The sequence below is a fragment of the Agelaius phoeniceus genome, chromosome 19, assembly GCF_051311805.1.
Source record: "Agelaius phoeniceus isolate bAgePho1 chromosome 19, bAgePho1.hap1, whole genome shotgun sequence".
Taxonomy (NCBI): domain Eukaryota; kingdom Metazoa; phylum Chordata; class Aves; order Passeriformes; family Icteridae; genus Agelaius; species Agelaius phoeniceus.
Genome location: NC_135283.1, coordinates 2059620 through 2081017, shown reverse-complemented (window position 1 = coordinate 2081017; position 21398 = coordinate 2059620). Strand labels below are relative to the sequence as shown.

At 42.9% G+C, this 21398-nt stretch overlaps 1 protein-coding gene across 1 annotated transcript; it reads right to left on the bottom strand.

The window, feature by feature from the left end:
- Positions 1–4260: 4260 nt before the first annotated feature.
- LOC129128063 (myosin heavy chain, skeletal muscle, adult-like) lies at positions 4261–19855 on the bottom strand. Its single transcript, XM_054645134.2, has 38 exons — positions 19652–19855; positions 19419–19562; positions 19171–19327; positions 18834–18861; positions 18622–18736; positions 18436–18528; positions 17623–17686; positions 17375–17473; positions 17169–17272; positions 16954–17092; positions 16197–16315; positions 15948–16097; positions 15095–15265; positions 14075–14384; positions 13894–13973; positions 13320–13407; positions 13109–13226; positions 12775–12898; positions 12559–12695; positions 12200–12455; positions 10994–11236; positions 10629–10805; positions 10400–10545; positions 10222–10312; positions 9745–10134; positions 9379–9505; positions 9164–9282; positions 8691–8887; positions 8144–8327; positions 7892–8057; positions 7595–7719; positions 7132–7440; positions 6211–6414; positions 5709–5834; positions 5444–5614; positions 5248–5352; positions 5015–5110; positions 4261–4416 (listed from the first exon to the last, which is right to left on the bottom strand). The coding sequence occupies exons 1-38, from the start codon at positions 19853–19855 to the stop codon at positions 4261–4263; spliced, it is 5832 nt and encodes a 1943-aa protein (XP_054501109.1).
- Between the last annotated feature and the right edge of the window lie 1543 nt (positions 19856–21398).

Below are 21398 nucleotides of genomic sequence, written 5' to 3'. Positions count from 1 at the left end.
TCCAAAAACCTCACAGGTAACACAGACAAACCTACTGCTATTCACATTTACTCCTTCAAATTATCTGATTCACCAGATATTATATTCAAAAACCTTCACCATGGGATCTGCAGCTTGCCAGTGCTGTAGTCAGCCATGCTGTCATATGAACTGGGTGTGCTGGAGGCATCAGTGCACCCTGTGGACCCTGATTAACTGTCTGGCAGGGAATATTCACACTGCTGCAGCAGCATTTCTGCTGCCTCTGGGTAAAACGAGAGCTCCCAGGAGCATTAGCACATGCTGAAAACAAATGCTGATGCTCTGATCTGCTGGAGCAAAACTTCTCATCCCTACTCTTCTACTAAGACCTAGCTGAGCACTGGACCATTGCAATGGTAAGGACATACTTTGTATATAAAAACCAGGAAGAATCAGATCAGACTAAAGTAAAGTGTATTTCTTGCAGGCTGTTTGTGTGTCATACTGTGGCTGCTGTGATGAGTTGCCCAGCAAAGAAACATGGTTTGGAGATCTATTAGGCATCCCTAATCCATGCTGGTGCAGGGAATGAAAAAAAAATAGTAAGAAACATGAACTGACCTAGAAGAACGTTATTAATTTTCATAAGTAATGACAGACTTGAATGCATCCTTTGGGATGGAAAGCAGTTCAGGATGTTCACTGCATGGGCTATGAGAGATGAGAGCTAAAATCCAGGGAAGTAGAGCATAAGGCCCTGGGTAATGCTGCTGGTGAAATCTGGGGTTGGGGGCAGCTGTGTAGGTGGAGATTTTTTGGAGCAGGGAGAGGGGAGTGAGGCTGGTTTTTTTTTCTGTTTGTTAATTTGTATGAATTGGTGTCTTTGCTCTTTTCAAGTCCTTTTCCTCTAGTCTTAGTGGTTGCTATGCTTGTGACTTGCTTCGTTTCATGGAAATCAAAGTGTTACTTTTCCTGGTAGGGACTGTTGTGATTTACATGTTTGTAAAGGTGATGCCATCCTTTTTCAGTGGGGACTCCAAGTGGCTTCCTGAAAAACTGCAGTGGCAGATTATCTGCAGGTAAGAGGAAGGTGTCATTTCACTGAGCAGAGGAAGGTAAAAACTGTGACCTGGAATGTCAGGATAAACAGTTCTTGAAATTGCATCACAGTTAGCTAATCATTCTCCTTCTACCAGCAAACATGAGAAGATGACATCTGAGCAGTGTTCTAAATAATATCAGAGTGATGTAGGGGATACATTTTTTCTCACACACTGGAGCTTCAATTACAGAGAAGATGAGCAGAGTGGAAGGACTGATAAGCCAATGGGAGGAAGATCAGTGCCTGGAAATGTCAGAGATGTTGGAAAGTGAAGCAGAAATGACAGAAATCAGTGTTCAAAGTTCAGTATTAGAAGGAAAAAAAGTCCAGCCTGCATTGAGAAAAGAAAAAGAAAGGATGATGAGGTATAACTCACATATAATGTCTTAGTGCCTTTAAAGTGCTGATGCTTTGGTGCCAAGGGGACACAGTTGTCCATGCCCAAGCTCTTGAAGGTCACAGCACTCTATATTCCCCATGGGGCAGCAGCTCTAGTGGAGCTCATCAGCTGCATCTATTTTAAAATTCCTCTGGGACTTGTTTCTTTAGGCCACTTATGGGCCCATGTTTCTTCAGACCACTTATGGGCCCATGTTTCTTCCTAGATCAGTTACCTGTGCATCAGCACATTTTATATCACAAGCAGCCTGACTCCAGAAATAGTGTGTTGATGCAAAATGATTGCTTGTCCTCCAGCCAAGGCAGCAAATCAAAAGTGAGGAGAAATTGGTTTTCCTTGCTCATCCCTTTAATATTCCTCTCTGATTCCAGCAAGTCTCCAAGCTCTGCTGTCCAGGCTGCCAGGTGGCAAGGCCAGCTCAGCACAGTGCAATTGTCTGATTTCTCTCCCACCTGTGCAGTTGGAATTCTGGCCCCAGGTGTTGTCTCTTAAGGGACCTGCAATGTTACCTTTCATCAGCTGAGCATTAGTAACAAATCCTCAGGCCAAAATAGTAACAAATACAGGTGAGAGAGGAGCCCCAAGAGTCTCAGGTGCTTCATGTGCATCCTGATTCTTCCACAGTCAGAGCAGCTTGTTTGTTTTGGAAGGTGCATGTAATATTGTCCAAAGGGAACAGGGAGTTTTGGCATTGAAATATGGTCCCCAAAGTTGTTGTGGTATTTACTACTCTGTCAGCAGGTCTAAAGAGGTACAGATGGAGCTGGAAATAGTTCTTCATGTTTTCACTGCGCCACAGTTGTAACACATCGATTTTTGAATTACGTTTTTGGGGTTTGTTGGTTTATTTGTTTAAAGAAAGTTGTTCGTTAGAACAAAGAAATTCTCCTGCTTTATTTCAAGGTGTGGCAGGTAAGGATTTGTCTGGAAAAATGATACCACCTCTCTCTTAGGAGCATATTATGGGAAGGGAAAAGCAGAGGAGTCATTTCCCTTCTTTGTTGCCCAGATATGGCACTGATGAAGTTTTCACAGCTTCACACATGGAGATGATGTCTCTGAAGAGCATCACTTACAGTGACACAAGAGTCAACACAGAGTGTCATCTTTTCCTTAAATATATTTAACTGCTGCCTAGAAGACTACTTCCATATTTAGTTATAAAATAGGAGGATTCCTTGGGTGTAAATCTCAGTGTATTTGGGAGGAGGAGGACCTCCCAGTCCTGAACACTGACTGCTGTGGTGCAGTGCAAAAGGCTTCAATACTGCTTTTTTCTCATCATCTGCTTTCCAACATCTTCAGCTCCTTTCCCCAACAGTTTCACTGCTCCTTGAAGCACTCCCCCTAAAAAAAGACGTGTAGACCTAGCCAGGAACCTTGAGGGATCCACAAATGCTCCTGTAGCGTGATAGAGCCAAGTCTGCTTTACAATGGTAAAATGGAAAATGGTATCTTCATGTAGAATCTGCCCTTGGCAGCAGTGCAATGTGCCTGAGTCCAGTACTGCTACAAGTGGGGTTCCCTATTTTAAATACTGCTTCTTGCCTTGCAGGAAACAGCCTGTCATTTAAGACTTCAGACCAGTACACCTTATGTAGATGTTTTGTTTCTTTTCTGTTCAGCCGAAATACAGTTGGTATCTACATTCCACTCCAGTGCTGCAAGAGTCAGACAGGTAGGATACAATTTGTCTTCACTGTCTGTAAATTTTTGCCTCTGTAAATTGTTAGATTTTATGATTCCTTTCAAGTTGTAATGTTCTCAGTATTATTTTCACTTGAAGACTTACTTTGCATGATGAAAACCAGCTCTTTTAGCTTTTTGTATTTGTACATTACTCTTAATTATTCCTTAGCACAAAAACTCATACATTTCAGTACTGGAAACACTATACAGTAGTGCAGCTGTTCCCACTTGTTCTGGTGGCTCTACATTTTACACTGCTTGGGGTTTATCCTCTTGTTCACACTTCTACCAAGCTGTTCATTAAGTTCAATTTAATTTACAACTGGAACATATTAGTATTGGCTATTCTGCCTCACAGAGTAAGGCACTGCAATATCTTCTTATCCAAATAATACATTATTTGTTTTTCTTTGAAACTTATTGTTAACACCATATTTGTGAAGTTATGAACAAGGTTGTATGATCTTTGAATTTCTTCAGTATCAAGCCACTCTCTAGAGTTACTGGCCTTCACTTGCCTTGTTCTAAGGCACACATCAGTCCTTGCCTAAGCTCCTCCATAAGGACTCAGAGACATACAGATGCTTTTGGGACTACAGATGTTTTCGGGACTACAGATGTTTTCCCTTGGGGAAACTTCCCTCTAAATACCACTTGCCCAAGTGATGATGGGACCATCAATGAGAACCTCCGAGTACTGTACCCATGTAGAAGCACGGTGCACAAAGAAAAACAAATTTTTTCTATGCCAGCACAGAAAAGGTGCTTGTCCTGCCTTTGTTCTGATCCTCTCCCAGTATGGAAATTCAATTAGTCTTATTGCACCTTGGTAATGGGAGTAAGACAGAGTGGAGAAATACAGGAGATGGGATAAGTAAAGCTGCACTGTTATGCAAGGCTTAAAGTGAAATAAATATTTCATTTGAAAATGCCCCAAACTTGTGTAACTGCAGAATTGAATTGACCAAAAGCACGGATTCTGCTGTGTACACAACGAAATCTACGTTCTTTATTCTCTACATATAGACATGGTTATGAACACTTGAAGAAGGACAGAGGGCTCACATTTTGTGCAGCACTCAGGTCACTCTGATGCCTCATGACATCCTCACTCTTCCTCTCCTATTTTCTTGCCATGAATCTCGCGGCTCTTGGCTCGGAGCTTGTTGACCTGTGACTCTGCAATGTCAGCCCGCTCCTCGGCCTCCTCCAGCTCGTGCTGGATCTTGCGGAACTTGGACAGGTTGACATTGGACAGCTCCTCCTGTGTGGGGAAAGGGAGTCAGGGGTGAGGAGCCCAGGGCAGGGGTTTCACTCCTGCTGCAAGTCAGCCTTATGGGGCTGCAAATCTCCATCCCCCTCCCACCACTGCTCACACATCAGCCTCACACAGAGCTCCTCATCCTCCCCTTTTCAGGAGCCTACTGGGACAAGCTCCACCAGGACTGTTCACAAGTAAGAATCAATTTCACCCCTTCAATTTATCATTTCTGTACTTACTCTCACACTACTTCCTGCCCAATTGTCAGTGCAACTTACTGGGTTGGGAAGACCAGGAAGCCTCCTGCTGCTGATTAGTAGCAGAGATTCAGGAAATTGTCAGTCACTGGGTGTGGCCCCTGGGTTTGTTTACTCTGGCCTCCTCTGTGAAACCGGCTGCAGAATTTCCTTTAATGAATGTCCCTAAATGCAGGGTGCCCAGGGCTCACCAAGGCCTCTGGACACAATAGTAAAGCAGCATGGCCAAGACACTTGTGTCTCAGGAGTTTCTTTCATATCTCTCTCCTGGTGTTCAGACTCACTCAAGGTGTGTCCGGTCATGATGGAATGTGGCCTTTACCCTTTCTCCAAGCAATACTTACAGCCTCCTCAGCTTGTCTCTTGTAGGATTTCACTTTCGTTTGCAGCTTGTCCACCAGATCCTGCAGCCTGAGAATATTCTTCCTGTCTTCCTCAGACTAAAATGTTTGGCAAATGGACAATCAATTCTTGGTTCTGCATCACATGAGGTTAACAATTCCCCATGGGGATGGTGTGGGCAAAATGTGACTCACTGTGAGAAAGCCCAGTGAGAGCAGGAGAGCTCCTGCCTTACCTGGTAGGTGAGTTCCTTCACCCTGCGCTCGTACTTGCGCACACCCTTCACGGCTTCAGCGCTGCGCTTCTGCTCAGCATCAACCTCCCCTTCCAGCTCCCGCACCTGCAAGGACAAGCCCAGCCCTGCAGCTGCCCTGGCAATGTCTCTCCAAGGAGGGACACGCTCACTCAGCCACAGCCCCAGCCCTACACACCCTGGCCTCCAGCTTCTGGATCTGCTTCTTCCCTCCCTTCAGTGCCAGCTGCTCGGCCTCTTCCAGACGGTGCTGCAGGTCCTTGACTGTCTGGTCCAGGTTCTTCTTCATCCTCTCCAGGTGGGCACTGGTGTCCTGCTCCTTCTTCAGCTCTTCTGCCATCATGGCCGCCTGATCAGAGCAAAGGGTCAAAGACATTTTGGGGCTGGAGATATTTTGGGGAGACTACATTCATCAGCAGCAATGCCAGGAGTGTCCAACTCACATCTGTGATGGCCTTCTTGGCCTTCTCCTCAGCATTGCGGGCTTCCTGGATGGTATCCTCCATTTCACTCTGGATCTGGGCAATGTCTGTTTCCAGCTTCTTCTTGGTGTTGATCAAGCTGGTGTTCTGTTGAACAATAAAATTATGTGCAGTTATTCCCAAAAAAAACCAATTACTTAAGAAATTTACCGTTTCAATGTAAAGTTATCCTCTAAATATCTGATATCAGATATATATCTGATAAATATCTGATAAATATCTTATATCTTCCTGATGTATTTTGTCAGGTCATACACAGCTAGATAGCAGAGAATTACTGAAATTTGAAGCAGGTCTTCTGACTGCTCTTGCAATCCTACTCGTTTTGCTGTAATCCATTTCTTTGTACAAATGTAATAATTCTGGTTCAGATAAACTACTTTATTAAAAGAGTTGATTTAGGAATTTACACAGAAGAAAATCTATAAAGGAAGAAAATTGCCCATGAGATTTTGAATCTAACCTGAGTGTGGAGGAGCTGAACTCTCTCACTTGCATCCAGAAGCTCCTGCTCAGCCAATTTCCTCGACCGCTCCGTCTGCTCCAGGGCTGCCCGGAGCTCCTCAATTTCAGCCTGCAGCAGGTTTGCTCTGCGCTCCACCATGGCCACCTGCTCCTTCAGGTCATCTTGAGTCCTGAGAGCATCATCCAAGTGTATCTGGGTGTCCTGTAGAGAATAAAGAGAAATTATAAAGTGAAGAATCAAGAGAAATTATAAGATGACACAGCATTGTCGCACAATGGCAATTGCCACCAGTCCCACAATGATTATGGTAGTATAATATATATAATTATAGGAATATATTTATATGTGGGCTTATTGTCCTTCTGTGCACAGTATCTTAGAAAAGTCAGCTGGAGGCTGATTCATGAGAATCTGGGACAGCTGAAGAGTAAGGTCAAGTCCCCGAATTTTAGGAGAGTGGATTTGTGTTTCTCAAGGAATTCCTGGATGAAAACCCATTGAGAAACTCCTCTCAAGAATAAAGAAGCAAAAACCGAGTTAAGAATGTTTTTTCTGGAGTGCAGGAGCTCTCAATTCATATGTGTAAGCAATCAGGCAAGACAGCCAGATCAGCATGGCTGAGCAAGCACCTTCAGGTCAAACTGAAGTGTAAAAAGGAAATGCACTGGTGGTAGAACAAGCAGCAAATCTTTGGAAGAATATAGAGATGCTGCCAGGATGTGTGGGGATAGGATTACAAAAGCCAAGGCAGAGCTAGAGCTGAATTCCTTTTTTTGTGGCCTCACATTGAGTACTGCATCCAGTTCTGGGCTCTTCAGTTAAGGAGAGTTATTAAGGAACTAGAATGTATCTAGAGGACTGCAGCAAAGCCAGCATTGGAAAGAAAAACCCAAAGTGCACATTCTTAGTGTAACATACCTTCAGCACTGCCTGGGTGTTTCTCAGATTCTTCTGTGCCTCTGCAGCCACACGATTGGCATGGCTCAGCTGGATCTCCATTTCATTCAGGTCTCCCTCCATCTTCTTCTTCAGCCTCAGGGCTTCATTCCTGCTCCTGATCTCAGCATCCAGGGTGCTCTGCATGGACTCCACAATTCTGAGGTGGTTTCTCTTCATCTGGTCAATCTCCTCATCTTTCTCTGCTATCTTCCTGTCAATCTCAGCTTTCACCTGGTTGAGCTCAAGCTGCAGGCGGAGGATCTTCCCCTCCTCATGTTCCAGGGAGGCCTAGAAAAGTGGACACAAATATTGATAAAATCAAAAATGTTTTCAGAAATCTCAGCTGTTCCTCAGCCAGAACAGAGTGTAACTCTGTTCCAGGCCTTTTCAGTCCTATTTCCTCATTTATTTACTGCAGATGCCAGTGGTTGTTGTCATGTACCTCAGCTTCCTCCAGAGCCGCCTGGATTTCAGATTTCTCCTGCTCAATCTGCTTCTTCACTTTCTCCAGCTCATGAATTGCCTTTCCTTGCTCAGCAATCTGCTCTGTGAGGTCGGAAATCTCCTCTGCAATGAAGGGAGAAAAGCGCCATGGTCAGGCAGAGAGCAGAATGAGAATGGCTCTGGTGCATCAAGGTGCCAGGCAAGATCTTAACGCTACAGGCCCAGAGCTGTTAAGTGTGGCAGGTAGACAAGCTTGTGAGAAAGGCCAGGGAGGAGCAGAGGGCCAGGGGCTTACGCTGCAAGTTCTTGTTCTCCCGCTTCATTGTTTCCAGGTGGTCCAAGGACTCCTCATAGGCATTCTTCATCTTGAACAGCTCCGTGCTCAGAGAGCGCGACTCCTTCTGCGAGGCCTCCAGCTCAGCCTGCGTTTCCTCATACTTCTGCTTCCATTCTGCCAGGATCTGAAGAGAAACGGGGGGTGAGTAGGGCTGTGGCCATCACGGGGCCATGTTCTGGCCAGGAGTGCTGGTGCTGGAGGCCAAAAGACCTTGTCAAAGTTCTTCTGCTTCTTATCCAGAGCAGCACAGGCAGCGTTGGATCTCTCCACGTCAATCATCAGGTCCTCCACTTCATTCTGCAGCCTCTGCTTTGTCTTTTCCAGGGAGGCACATTTGGCATTGACAGCCTCAACATGCTCCTCTGCATCCTGCAGGCGCTGGGCCAGCTTCTTCCTGGGAGGAGACAAGCACATTTGCATGTTAGAGCTTGGAAGGGAATCAGTTCTATATTGTCATGAGAGGTCAGCTGATCACTTTAAGGGTTTTGAACTGCGCACTTTTCACAGATATGTAAGGATCTGTACTTTGCTGTGTCCGATCACCTATTAGGCCTGTCTTAGCACTTCTAGACGTAAAGCCTATATTTTCCCTTCCTATCTCCACTTTTTCTCTGCCTTCCTCTCTGTCCTTTTTTTTTTACAAATCTATATTCTTGCCTTCATCCCATTCTTATCTTAACCTACTCTCAGACATTCCAATTTCCTGTGACCAATTTCAGTCTTCTCCTGTCATTTCCCATTCTGCTTCCCCACGTACTTGGCCTCCTCGAGCTCCTCCGTGCGCTGAATCGCGTCCGTCTCGTATTTGGTTCTCCACTGGGCCACTTCACTGTTGGCCTTGGACAGGGCTCGCTGCAGCTCCCCCTTGGCCTCCTGCTCCTCCTCATATTGTTCCCGGAGCAAGTCACAGTCGTGGCGAGCGGACTGCAGGGCGTGGGCCAGGGCATTCTTCGCCTAGATGGAGAGTGGGGTTGTGTCAAGAAGTGGTAATATCTCGTGAAATCTCTTCCAATGAATTAACTTCACGCTAAAAACATGACTGCTAGAGGAATGTTTGCAATGAAGAACAGATGTAGGACTGGTGACAAAATCCATTAATCAAACATATTGCAGAAACAAAAGCCTTCCCCCAGGAGGCCTTTTGGCTTGTGCTAAGCAGATCCTGTCCCCACTAGGCAGTGTGAAGCTACACGTGTTCTCAGTAGCCAGTGGTAAAAAATCAGGAATAACCTTAATTTCCTCCTCTAGATGCCTCTTCAGTTCCTCAATCTGTTGGGTGAAAGCCTGTTTGCCTCTTGACAGCTGAGAAATCAGAGCATCTTTCTCATCTACCTGGCGTGAAAATTCACCTGGGGAAGCATACAAATAAGATATTCTAATTGTCATTCATGACCCAAACAAGCTGGTTTAGGAGTCATGCCAAAACATATTGGAGTCTCTCTAACCAGCTTCTGTCTGCAGACGAGCTCTTTGAGCATTGAGGTCATTGATCATGCGTTGATGCTCTTCTTCCTTGGACTTAATCTCACTCAGCTGATCTTCCAGAGTGCGGCACATCTTCTCCAGGTTGGCCTGTGGAGATCACAGAGAATGAAAAAAGATTAGTATCTGGATGCTTCTTATTTATGAACAGCAGCATTCTAACCAGAAAAAAAGTGAACAGACTTGCAAGTTGTACACTGTTCCTTGGAGTTAGAAGGTTAGAAACAAGATCCATACAGAGACATGAGTTAGATGGTCATCTGTCCATAATTTTAATGGATATACTTCAACATTATTTATATTCCTGTTTTTTTCATATTTTTCCATACCTTGGCTTTGGAGACAGACTCCATGTTGCTGGCCAAGTCATCAATCTCCATTTTCATCTCACTCTTCTCCTTCTCCAGCTTCTGCTTCACGCGTTGCAGGTTGTCGATCTGCTCGCCCAGCTCAGCTGTGCTGTCCGCGTGCTTCTTGCGCAGAGCGGCAGCCGTGGCTTCGTGCTGCAGCGTGGCCTCTTCCAGGTCACGGCGCATCTTCTGGAACTCTGCCTCACGCTTCTTGTTCATCTCCACCTGAGCTGCTGTGGCTCCTCCTGCTTCTTCCAGGCGCTCGCTGATCTCCTCCAGCTCCCTGGACAGGTCAGCGCGATGCTTCTCTGCTTTAGCGCGAGAGGTTCGCTCTGCCTCAATTTCCTCCTCCAGCTCCTCAATGCGGGCCTGCAGAACAGCAGGAACCCTTCACAGCTGTGCCCTCCTCCTGCCTGAGCTGAGCTGAGCAAGGCAGGGCAAGGAACAGAGACTTGCCTGCAGCTCCTTGATCTTCTTCTGAAGTTGCATGCCCAGGGCCTGTTCATCCTCGATCTTGCCCTGGATCTGGCTGATTTCAAAGTCTTTCCTTTGGGACAAGTGAACCGTATTAGAGCTCCAAGAAACAAGATAAGTGCTGCAGCCCAGCACTCAGGTGCCCCAGAACCACACTTACTTCTTCAGTTTCTCATCCAGCTGCTGCTTATCATTCTCCAAATCCATGATGCTGTCCTGGGCCAGCTTCAGGTCTCCTTCCAGTTTCCTCTTTGCTCTCTCCAGGTCCATGCGCAGTTTCTTCTCTTGCTCCAGGGACCCTTCCAGCTAAACACAACAAGACCATCAGCCCTGTGCCAGCAACATTGGACTCCATACCTGTCCTGTTCCTGCTCTATGTCTGTGCTTACATCATCCACTTGCTGTTCCAGCTTGATCTTGGCCTTGGTCAGAGTATTGACTTTGTCTTCCTCTGCCTGCAGGTCATCCAGGGTCTGCTGATGGGCCTCTTGGAGGGCTTTCTTCTCTTTTGTCAGCTTGGCAATTGTCTCATCCAGAGCTGCCATCTCCTCAGTGAGGTTTTTCACCTACAAATATAAGCATGCTTTAAAATTTGGAAGAAAACAGGTTCACTGCTTTTATGTTTCATTTATCTTTTGGATTCTCAGAGATGCATAGCTCAAGATTTTCCAAAGTCAGCATGTCTTTTGGTAAGTTGCCTTTTACTCTGAGTCTGTAATTTCATGACCCTTTATGTGACTGCCAATGTGTGTACCTTGTTTTCAGTGGCATGTTTTTCCTTCTCCACCTTGGCCAGTGTTAGCTCAAGGTCATCAATATCTTTCTTCAGCTCTGAACATTCATCCTCCAGCTTCCTCTTCTTGGCTGTTAGCTCAGCATTAATTTCTTCTTCATCCTCAGCCCTTTCAGTCACTTCCTTGACTTTGGCTTCCAGCTGGATTTTTGTTTTGATGAGCTGGTCACACCTTTCCTCAGCATCAGCCAAAGCATCAGCTTCCTGGTGGGAATATGCAGGAAGTGTTATTTAGTACTGAAGGAACCTATGTGAATTGGCAAGTCTTTCAAATTACTTTTGGGGAAAAAACAGAGTGTGCAATTACCTTGGAAACTACAAATCTAGGAAAATGTTTTAGTTACTTTTCTTGTTGGACCTTTTTGCATCTCTAATACAGCTCTGTTTAGCTACATTTCATTTCAACCTATTTATTTTGGGTATATCAGAAAGTCACTTAGATTTAACTGATGTTTTCCTTTTCTACTTTAGAAAGTGATTGTGTCTTTGTACTAAACTCATATTTATGTGGAAGTGTTGAGAAATGTAAATAACTCTACCTCCAAGGAAATATTTGAAACTCCAATTAGTAGGTTTATACTCAGCCAATGGTGTCAGTGGACAATAGAATGAGAGTCATCATTCCCTGAAACAGACATTTCAGCTCTAGGGTATTGCCAAAATATTTTTTATGCTTCTGGAAGGCCAAAAGACATTGGAGACACACATATGGAGATGATGCTTGTGTTGTAAATTGTAATGGGTATCTGTTTTCTGGGAGTAGTAGGTGCAGGAGTTGAGGTGACATCTGCTATAAGAAATGGTAATCAGCTCTTCATTTTGACAACTGAGTTAAGGCAGAGTAGTAGGTCAGTCAAGCTACTGTCTCTGCTCCACTAGATAAACTACAGTGACTACAATAAGGCTTTATGTCTCACATAATGTCTCTCATATGGCTTTATGAACTCACATGGACACAGGCAGGTATGAAGACTAAAAACTCATACTTTTTAAATTACAGCTCGCAATAGTAAGATTGAGTGGAGAAAGAATGTGGCCTTTAGTTACATGGTATTATGCTTAAAGTATTTTAGAAGGCTTAGTATATAATTTGAGAGTACTGTATTAGGAAAGGAAAGTTAGATCGTATTTACTTTACTTATAAAAGTATAGAAAAATGTTACTTACAGCCTGCACTTGGAGCTGCAGGTCATTTTTCTCCTTCATTAGAGAGGCCATTTTCTCTTCAAGCTCCTTCCGCTTTGCCTCAGATTTTGCAAGCTCCTCCTTGGTTTTCTCAAATTCTTCCTTCATGTTGGCCATTTCCTTCTCAGACTCTGCACTCTTCAGCAAGGGCTTGATCTTGAAGAACAGCTTCATCCATGGCCAGTGTTTGACATTCATGAATGAGCGAATGTTGTACTGGATGCAGAAGATGGACTCCCTGAGGCATAATTAAAATATACAATGAATATTCTCTGTCTGATGAGTGTCAACACTTCCCCCCAAGCAGAATGACTCTTTAACTGAAGAAGAGGAAGGTGTACCTGCGCTCCACCATTCTCTGGTACTCCACCCTCGCCAGGTAACCTCTGCACCTGGCCTGGGTGCGGGTGATGAGCTGTGCCAGCTTCTCATCTCTCATCTCCTCCAGGATCCCTATCAGCCCAGCTTTGAAGAACACCTTGAGAGAGGGAACGTTGCAGCTCATCACTGTCAGGCAGAGCAAAGCCCAGGCAGGCAGTGAATTGGGGGTTTTGTACCTTGGTGTGTCCAAATTTGTACTGGGTGTGATCCACATCGATTGAACTAAGAAGCTTCTCAGAAGCCTTCTTGCTATCGATGAACTGTCCCTCAGGGATGGCACTGGCATTAAGCACCTTGTATCTGTGGAATTGGAGGAAACAGGAGGAAGACAATGTCCAGTCATAAGAAAGTTCTCTTCACTGAAAGCAAGAGCAGTGTTTGCAGCAGAACCAGGCTGAGGAAGTTGGAATTTCATCTCTCCATACTTAAAGACCCTGGCAAAGCTCAGTTGTGTGATGGAGAGCCATTGGTGAGGACACCTGACTTATCTCTTCATTTCCTAGCTCTTACCTCTGTTTGAAGTCAGCATAGAGGACTCTGCTGGGGAACCCTTTCCTGCAGATCCTGATCCCTTCCAGCACGCCGTTACAGCGCAGCTGGTGCAGCACCAGCTCGTGCTCCATGGCACCTGGCAATGCAGAGCACAAATGAGGGGCACAGATTGCAGTGCAGAGGGGAATGGATGTATCAGAGCAAGGATCTTTCTGCTAGGGGTTCTTACCAGGTGTTTTAGTCTCATTGGGGATGATGCAGCGCACAAAGTGGGGGTGAGTGCTCCGCAGATTGGTCATCAGCTTGTTCAGATTCTCCTGTGGGATCATGCATAGTAGTTTAGATGAAGGAAATTTACTTTTCCATACTTTGTACCTAGAGGCCAAAGAACTAATATAATAAATCTGAGAAGAAGCTTTCAAATTTGATACCCTGGTTTAATGAAACCTTATATATACTTTTTATTGAAAAATATTCTCATTAAAAAATGATTAATTTTTTTTGCCTTATTTTGGAAGAAGTAAAACACTACTCTACAAATATTTTAAGAGAAGCGCTTTTGGGATAAATATTTATATTTTTGTTACATGACAGATTCTGAAAAAAACTTTTTCCCAAAAAATGGGAGTAAACTTTTAAAAGAAATGAAGACTGAATCCTAAATTTGAACAGAAAATCACAATTCAATGCACTTCATACTTAGTATAGCTTCTTTATAAAACCAATGCCAGAATACAAACCTGAGTGTATTTAGCTCAGTTTCGACATTATGTCACTTTATAGAAAATGAATCCATACTTTACCCGGAAAAGAGCTGAGACAGTCTGGAAAGAAGAGCCCTTCTTCTTGCCTCCCTTCTTGCCACCACCACCGCCACTAGCCTCTTAAAATAAAAAAAAGAATTTTTTTAATATAAACATACAACCTTTTTTGTTGTATCTTTACATATCCTAATTGTTGAAAAAGAAAAGTTAGAAAAATAACCTGCTTCTCCTCCACCATAAGAAGCGAAAAGTAAAGCCAGGGTCTTCACAGATGATTTCTGGTACAACCCAATGACAGTTTCATTCAGAGGGTCCTTGTTCTTCTCCAGCCACCCAGTGATGTTGTAGTCCACTGTGCCAGCATAGTGCACCAGGGAGAAGTGGGCCTCAGCCTTGCCTTTGGCAGGCTTGGGCTTCTGGAAATTGTTGGACTTGCCCAGGTGCTGGTCATAGAGCTTGTTCTTGAAAGAGGTGTCAGTTGCCTTGGGGAACATGCACTCCTCTTCCAGGATGGAGAAAATGCCCATAGGCTGGAAGATAGTTCAATAAACAAGAGAGAATGCCTGTAGAATATATGATTATGGCTTGGTCTCAAAAAGAATGTAGTAAAAGACCGGAAGCTGAAAAACAAACTTTGCCATGTAGAAAATTTCTTTCTAAAAAGTGAGTTTAAAAGATTCACCTGCTTGATTTACACTTTGGCATCATGATTCGGAATGTTTTCTATGCCAAAGATCATTGTAAAGTTCATGAGGAGAAAGGATATATTTTAAAGTGTTTTTCACAAATGTGTCCATGGCATATTTACTTGTGGTTTTGAATTTTCAATCAGTCCCCTAAATTATAAGGAACTACAAGAAATCTCTGTTTCTTCCTCTCAGAGGTCAGGCACTGTACTTGCTTTGCTGTGAACCATACAGAACCATTACAGATAACTGTATGGATAATCAGTTATCCATTTCCATATAACTTTATTCCAGAACCCTAAGAAAATGTTTTCAGTTTACTTTAGGAACTGCCTTGTGTTTTTGAAGATAATATCCTTTAGCCAAGCAAACAAGATACCTTCCATGCAGAGAATGTGTGAGTATTACTTCTATAGTTTTCAGTGGACTTTGTAATATCTATAATGCATAATTAGCAATAGTACAGGTCAAGATGTATTTCTGCAATTAAAACTGAATACAAGTATCCAACCACTGGAAATTTAAAACAATGAGATGTTGAATTAAAAACTTACCTTCTCAATGAGCTCAATGCAGGCAGCCAGGTCCATGCCAAAGTCAATGAATGTCCATTCAATGCCCTCCTTCTTGTACTCCTCCTGCTCCAGCACGAACATGTGGTGGTTGAAGAACTGTTGCAGTTTCTCATTGGTGAAGTTGATGCACAGCTGCTCCAGGCTGTTGAACTGCTCAGTGGAAAAATCCACAACAACCAGCCCTCATCAATATGCCAAGTTCTTCATCATTCTCCTCCAGCCTTTATAAATCTCCCCAGTTAAAACACAACTGTATTACCAGGACCTCACCATAACAGAACCTATATGCAGCTCCAGAAAGAAATACCTACTTAATGAAAATGAGGGCTTTTTTTCCAGAGCAGATTTTTTAGTGAATCTCCTAAAATTAATAATTTCTTTATTCAGCAAACAAGATGAGTGCTTGCTCTTGTCTCCAAAGTGAAAACCCTTTTTATTCCTTGGTTCTTTAAACATTTTGAACATCTTTAACTCCTTATATATTTGCCAATGCATCTCCTAGCTCTGCTCCAGAAGCTCTTTTATAAATTTATTGGAATTATTTTGGGTTATTCAATCTTTAACATTAAGCCCAAACAATTGTAATATTACAACGTATAAAATTCTATTTGCTGCTTCTGCACAAACAACATGACTCCGTGCTTCTACTGATGGAGTTTTTGGGGATTTTGTTTTCTGCTGGAAAAGAAAATCCAGCAGAATTTTTTTGGGTTTTTCCTACATAAAATCACAAATGACTAGCATGTTAAACATTCAGAGGAATATTACTTGCAAGTCCTCTGATATAACAATCTTTCCCTTCAAGAGCAGCCCTCAAACCTGAAATCCTTACATCAAAGATCTCAAAGCCAGCAATGTCCAGCACACCAATGAAGTACTGCCTGGGCTGCTTCGTGTCCAGCTGTTCGTTGATGCGAACAACCATCCACAGGAACATCTTCTCATAGACAGCCTTTGCCAGGGCGCCCACTGAATTGTATACCTAAACCAAAGGAGAATGGAGCAGAAGAAATACAATTTCCAGAGCAAATAGTAAGTGATTCAAGTCAGAGGTTCCCAGTCACCAAGTGGTTGTTGTTACCTGCTGCACAGTTTGGCCCTTGGTCACGTATTCATTCCCCACCTTGACTCGGGGGTAGCAGAGGGCCTTGAGCAGGTCTGCTGAGTTCAGACCCATCAGGTAGGCAGCCTTGTCAGCAACTAAGTACAAGAACAAGGAGATAGAAAAATTAAGGATAGCAAAACATGCAGCACTTTGAGTGATGAACCCTTCACAAAACAGCTACAATATTTAATTTTCTTGTTATCAAATTTTGCCTACTGGCTCTCAGAGGAACCATGACATAATTATTCAATTGAAATCATCTTTGCATTGAATGTTTGATATCTAAAGGCTATATTTGTCTTTAAAAATCTTCACAGAATCTTCTAGAAACAATATATTTATGAAAAATTAATCCAGGAATTCATGAGGTTTTTTTCCCTAAAAAGTGATTTATGAAGTAGAAGTTCTATAACTAAATACAATTAAATATAAATTTTATTTAAGTATCAAGCAGAAATGAGTTTTTTCAAAAAATCTTTTCTTTCTCAGTGGGTCTCAGCATATGAGCAAGTTATGCTGATTCAGAATGATAGCTCAGGAGAGATTTTTGGATATGTATGCAGTTGGTAGAGCAGATAATGATGAGCAGTAATTGAAGAAAGAGTGCATTTTGGATGGCAGTTTCATAGCTATGTACCATCTCACCTAAACACATTCCTACTCCATCTTCCAAATACTGATTTATTATTTCCACTTCTATTTCTAGCAGGTTGGCCAAAGATTTTGCTGATACCTTCTGTGCCATCAGGCTCTGCCTGCTCCTCTCGTTGTTTCTGCTTGAACTTGAGGTTCCCATAGTGCATGACAGCCCCTGTCAGCTTGTAGATGGCTGTTTTCTCATCAGCACTGAAACCCAGGATGTCAATGGCACTCTGAAATAGGGACAGTAAAATAAAAAGCTTTGCCTGGGAGATGACAATAGTTACAATACTCTGAATTGCTACTTACATCTGTAGCCATCAGCTCCTCCTGGTCGTTAATGCTGGCGACAGTGATCTCGCCTTGACTCACAAACTGGTAGTCATATGGGTTGGTGGTGATGAGGAGCATGTCTGAAAATAAGAAGATGGGTCATGTAGGCTTAGTTTAGCCAAGCAAGTAATAGTGTGAGCAGAAACTCAGCAATCTTCCTCCAAGTTAGTAATTCTTCCTACCAATTAGCTCTGGCTTCTTGTTGGACATGATCTGATAAAAGATGTGGTAGCTCCTTTCCGCCTTGAGCTGGAAAGTGACTCTGGACTTCTCCAGCAGATCTGGAGGGAAAATCTAGTTAGAAACAAGAAGAAACAGCAAAAAAAAAAAAAAAAAAGGGAAGATGGGAAGACAACAGGGAAGGCAGTGTAGATGATGTTGTATGGACGGGGGAATGGATGGATTTGGGAACTGCTGTGAAGTGTCTTACATGTTTCAATATCTGCAGAAGCCAGTTTTCCTGTGGCACCAAAATGGATTCTGATGAATTTGCCCTTTAAAGGAATAAAAGTGTTTTAAGATTTACAACATAGAAAGTATATCTGAAATAAATAAGTTGGCACAAGTTTTCTACTTAGAGACATTTTCTTAAAATCTCTGTATTTGCACCACTAACACAAAGTTATCTTTTTCATTTTTGACCATGAAAATAATCAGCAGGGGCAAAACTGTATTTTAAGTATGCTGAGTGAACAAATGAGAAGGAATGTGTGAAATTCATTCAACAAATTATTCTAACTATATCCTGCACACAGAGAGCAGGATCCTTAATGATACAAAAATATCAATTCAAGTAGTTGAGCTGCTTAAATCTGAATTGTGATCTAATAAAAAACTTCACTTCTGATTAATTAAATCTGAAATACAGCAAATATTCAATTAGAAAATCTTTCTTTTTCTTTCTTTCTTCTCTCCTAACCTCATTCCCTTTTTTCCTGCAATTTGTCTATCTCTTAGAAAATTAATATAAATGTAAGTAAAAATAAACAGAGCTATTTTTTAACATTACAGTATGTTCTAGGAGAAACACCACATAACATGGCATTATTTGCATTTTAATTTTAATTTAAAACAGAATTATGTTTTGTGTTGTGAAATCTGGAGAATGATCTTTAGGATAAGTGGCAAAGCCATGGTAAGAAAATTCAGTTTTACTTCTGAAAACAGGATGGCTGAACAGAAAAGAATACTGACATAACTCCTGTTTACTATGTCACAGGAATTATTTTGTTAAGCAACTCACAAAGCGTGAGGAGTTGTCATTCCTCACGGTCTTGGCGTTTCCAAAGGCCTCCAGCAGTGGGTTGGCGCTGATGATTTGATCCTCAAGCGTTCCCTGCAGGGTGATAATTATTGCTAGTTATCCTTTCCAAAAATCATGTCAAGAACAAAGGAAAGCATTGATCCCAACATGTATCAACTAATTTACCTGCATTTTGCCTGATGTTTGTTCTTCCTTTTTCTTGTCTCCACTGGCTGCAATTGTTGCAAAGTACTGGATGACACGCTTTGTGTTCACAGTCTTCCCGGCCCCGGATTCTCCGCTGCCAAAGCCAAGAGAGAAGCAGAGGGTGCGTGGTCAGGCAGGAGGTGCCCTGGCACCGGGCAGCCCCGCAGGGACCCGCGCAGGGGGGTACCTACGTGATCAGGATGGACTGGTTCTCACGATCTGTGAACAAGGCAGAAACACAGTGCTCAAAACTCAACAACCAACAGAGAAAGAATCAAACATAATCAGGTAAGTCTAATGTTTTGCCTGATGTCAGCTTCACATAAACAAGCAAAGTACATCACTGAGTGCAGAGATATCTTTCATTTAAAAGAGTAGAAACAATGCTATGAAGATAGTAAACTCCAACAGATGTGTATGTCAGATCCAAGAAAGGTTTGAAACAGTCTCTTCACTTTGCTGAGATAGGGTATCCCTTAAAAGAATTTAATGGTCCAATGTGCCTAAAGACTAGACAGAGCCACTCACCAGTCAGCATGAACTGATAGGCGTTGTCAGAGATGGAGAAGATGTGTGGAGGGGCCTCCTGGCGCTTCTTGCCTCGGTAGGCCAACACCACCTCGGGGTTGTACACCGGCAGCCACTTGTAGGGGTTGACGGTGACGCAGAAGAGACCCGAGTAGGTCTGCAAGGAAGGGACACAGCACCTTGGCTTCCCCTGAGGCTGGCCCAGCAGCTGCTGAGGCTGCCCAGAGGAAGCTGCTGCTGCCACTTACGTAGATCATCCAGGCTGCGTAACGCTCTTTGAGGTTGTACAGCACAGCGGGTTCATGCAGGTGGGTCATCATGGCCATGTCCTCGATTTTGTCATACTTGGGAGGGTTCATGGAGAAGACTTGGTCATCCTTCACGGTCAGGGTCTGCCAAGGAAACAGAAAGATCCTCATATGTCAGCTAAGAACCCAGTGAGGGAAGCAAATGTTGTCCTTGAGCCTTGTTTTTGACTCACCTCTCCCCCTTCAGTCTTGACCGTGACTTTTCCCGATTCCCTGCTCGTGATTGTCCCTTTCACAAAGGATTCTTTGGGATGAGCCACAAAGACTGATGTCTTGGCATCGAAAGGTTTGTTCTGGGCTGCAATTCTCTCCTTCTCTGACTTTCGGAGGTAAGGAGCCGCCTCCCCAAAAACAGCCATCTCAGCGTCCGTAGACATGGCTGCACTTTATGGAGGGGCTGGTCCGCAGAGAACACTGTGGAGGAGCAGATATGTTACTCAAATTTGCCAGAAAGTAAGCACTTGTTAGGAGAAGAAAAGAGAAGTTGTGGAGAAGAAGAAACTATATCAATACAGCTTGTAGCCTTTTGGAAGGAATTGCGAATTTTTGCATTGGTGTAATTCAATATTTTTGGAAAACTTCAAAATTATATTTAGGGAGATTATTTGGCCTTTACTGAAATCACATTTAAATAATCTATAGATACTTAGAATTCAACTATTTAGGCACTGTACTATGGAATTAAGAACCTCAAAAATCCTTTCAACTGCTTAAGCACTCTGAAAATTAATTTTGAAATATTATAATCCTCTTTTCTCACAATTTATAGTTTTTTACAAAGATCAGAATGCTCATACTCCACTGTCTGAACTGCACACTGAAAACTCTGGCTTCTTAATGACTCAGTTTCAGTATTTAGAACTTTTTTATAATTGTATTAATAATACAATTTTCTCTAATTTTATTGACTACTTGAATCCAGGCATAAATTGCAACATGACTGTTAAAAGATTAGTGCTGTTCAAACCACACTGAGATAGCTCCTTTTCTAGTACTTTCTTTTGTTTTTTAAAAATTAGTAGAATTTTAGAGAAAAACAAAGTTCAAAGATTTAAAGCTGTAATGACGTATTTAAAAATCAGGAATTTTAAAGCCTGATTTTAAATTTTTTTTCCCGAGGGAAAAAAAAAGCAAAACCAAACACTGGGCAGCTTAGGAAAACATTTAAATATCTCTTTCTGTATTGAGTTAGGTACCTGATATTTACACGACATTTAATCTTGTGTTTATTTTACTGAAATGAGAAAACATAACATGATATTTCTTTGTTTGTCTCTGGAGGAACAGGTAGTGACTTCCAGAAGAGGGAGGCTGCATCTTCCATTTCTTGTGAGGTAGAAAACAAGCAGAGCAGAAAACAAAGGGCAGCATTGCCTTTTACAGAGGTGACAATCAGAGCTTGATTTCTTATATTACAGCCCTTACTGCTTTAGTGATTCCATGGCAAATTTCAGACGAAATATCACATTGCATATTCTGAGACAAAATGCTGAATTTTGCAGTTTTCCTGCTGTATTCTTAGTTCAGTTGCACAGCTACAACAGCAGTGATGGGAAGGCAGTGCACCTCACTCCCTGTTAGGTGAGTTAAGCAGAAGTGAAGAATGTCCCCATGGGGATTTTCTGGCCTGCCATGAGTAGTCAGAGACTTCAAACACAGCTCCTTAAAGAGTGGACCAGATGACCTTATGAGATCCCTTACAACCTGGACTGTTCTGTGATTCAATAATTCACTTGAAAACCATACCAACCTTCAGCACCCCACCACCTTATCCTCTGACTACAGTGGATTTAAGAATATACAGTGAAGCAGTGACCATTCACTCAGCCATACACACATCCCACCCAAAAGGATCTGTCTCTGCCCCTAAGAATTAGTAAATCAGCTTCTTACCTCTCGTGACACCAGATGTGTGGCTTG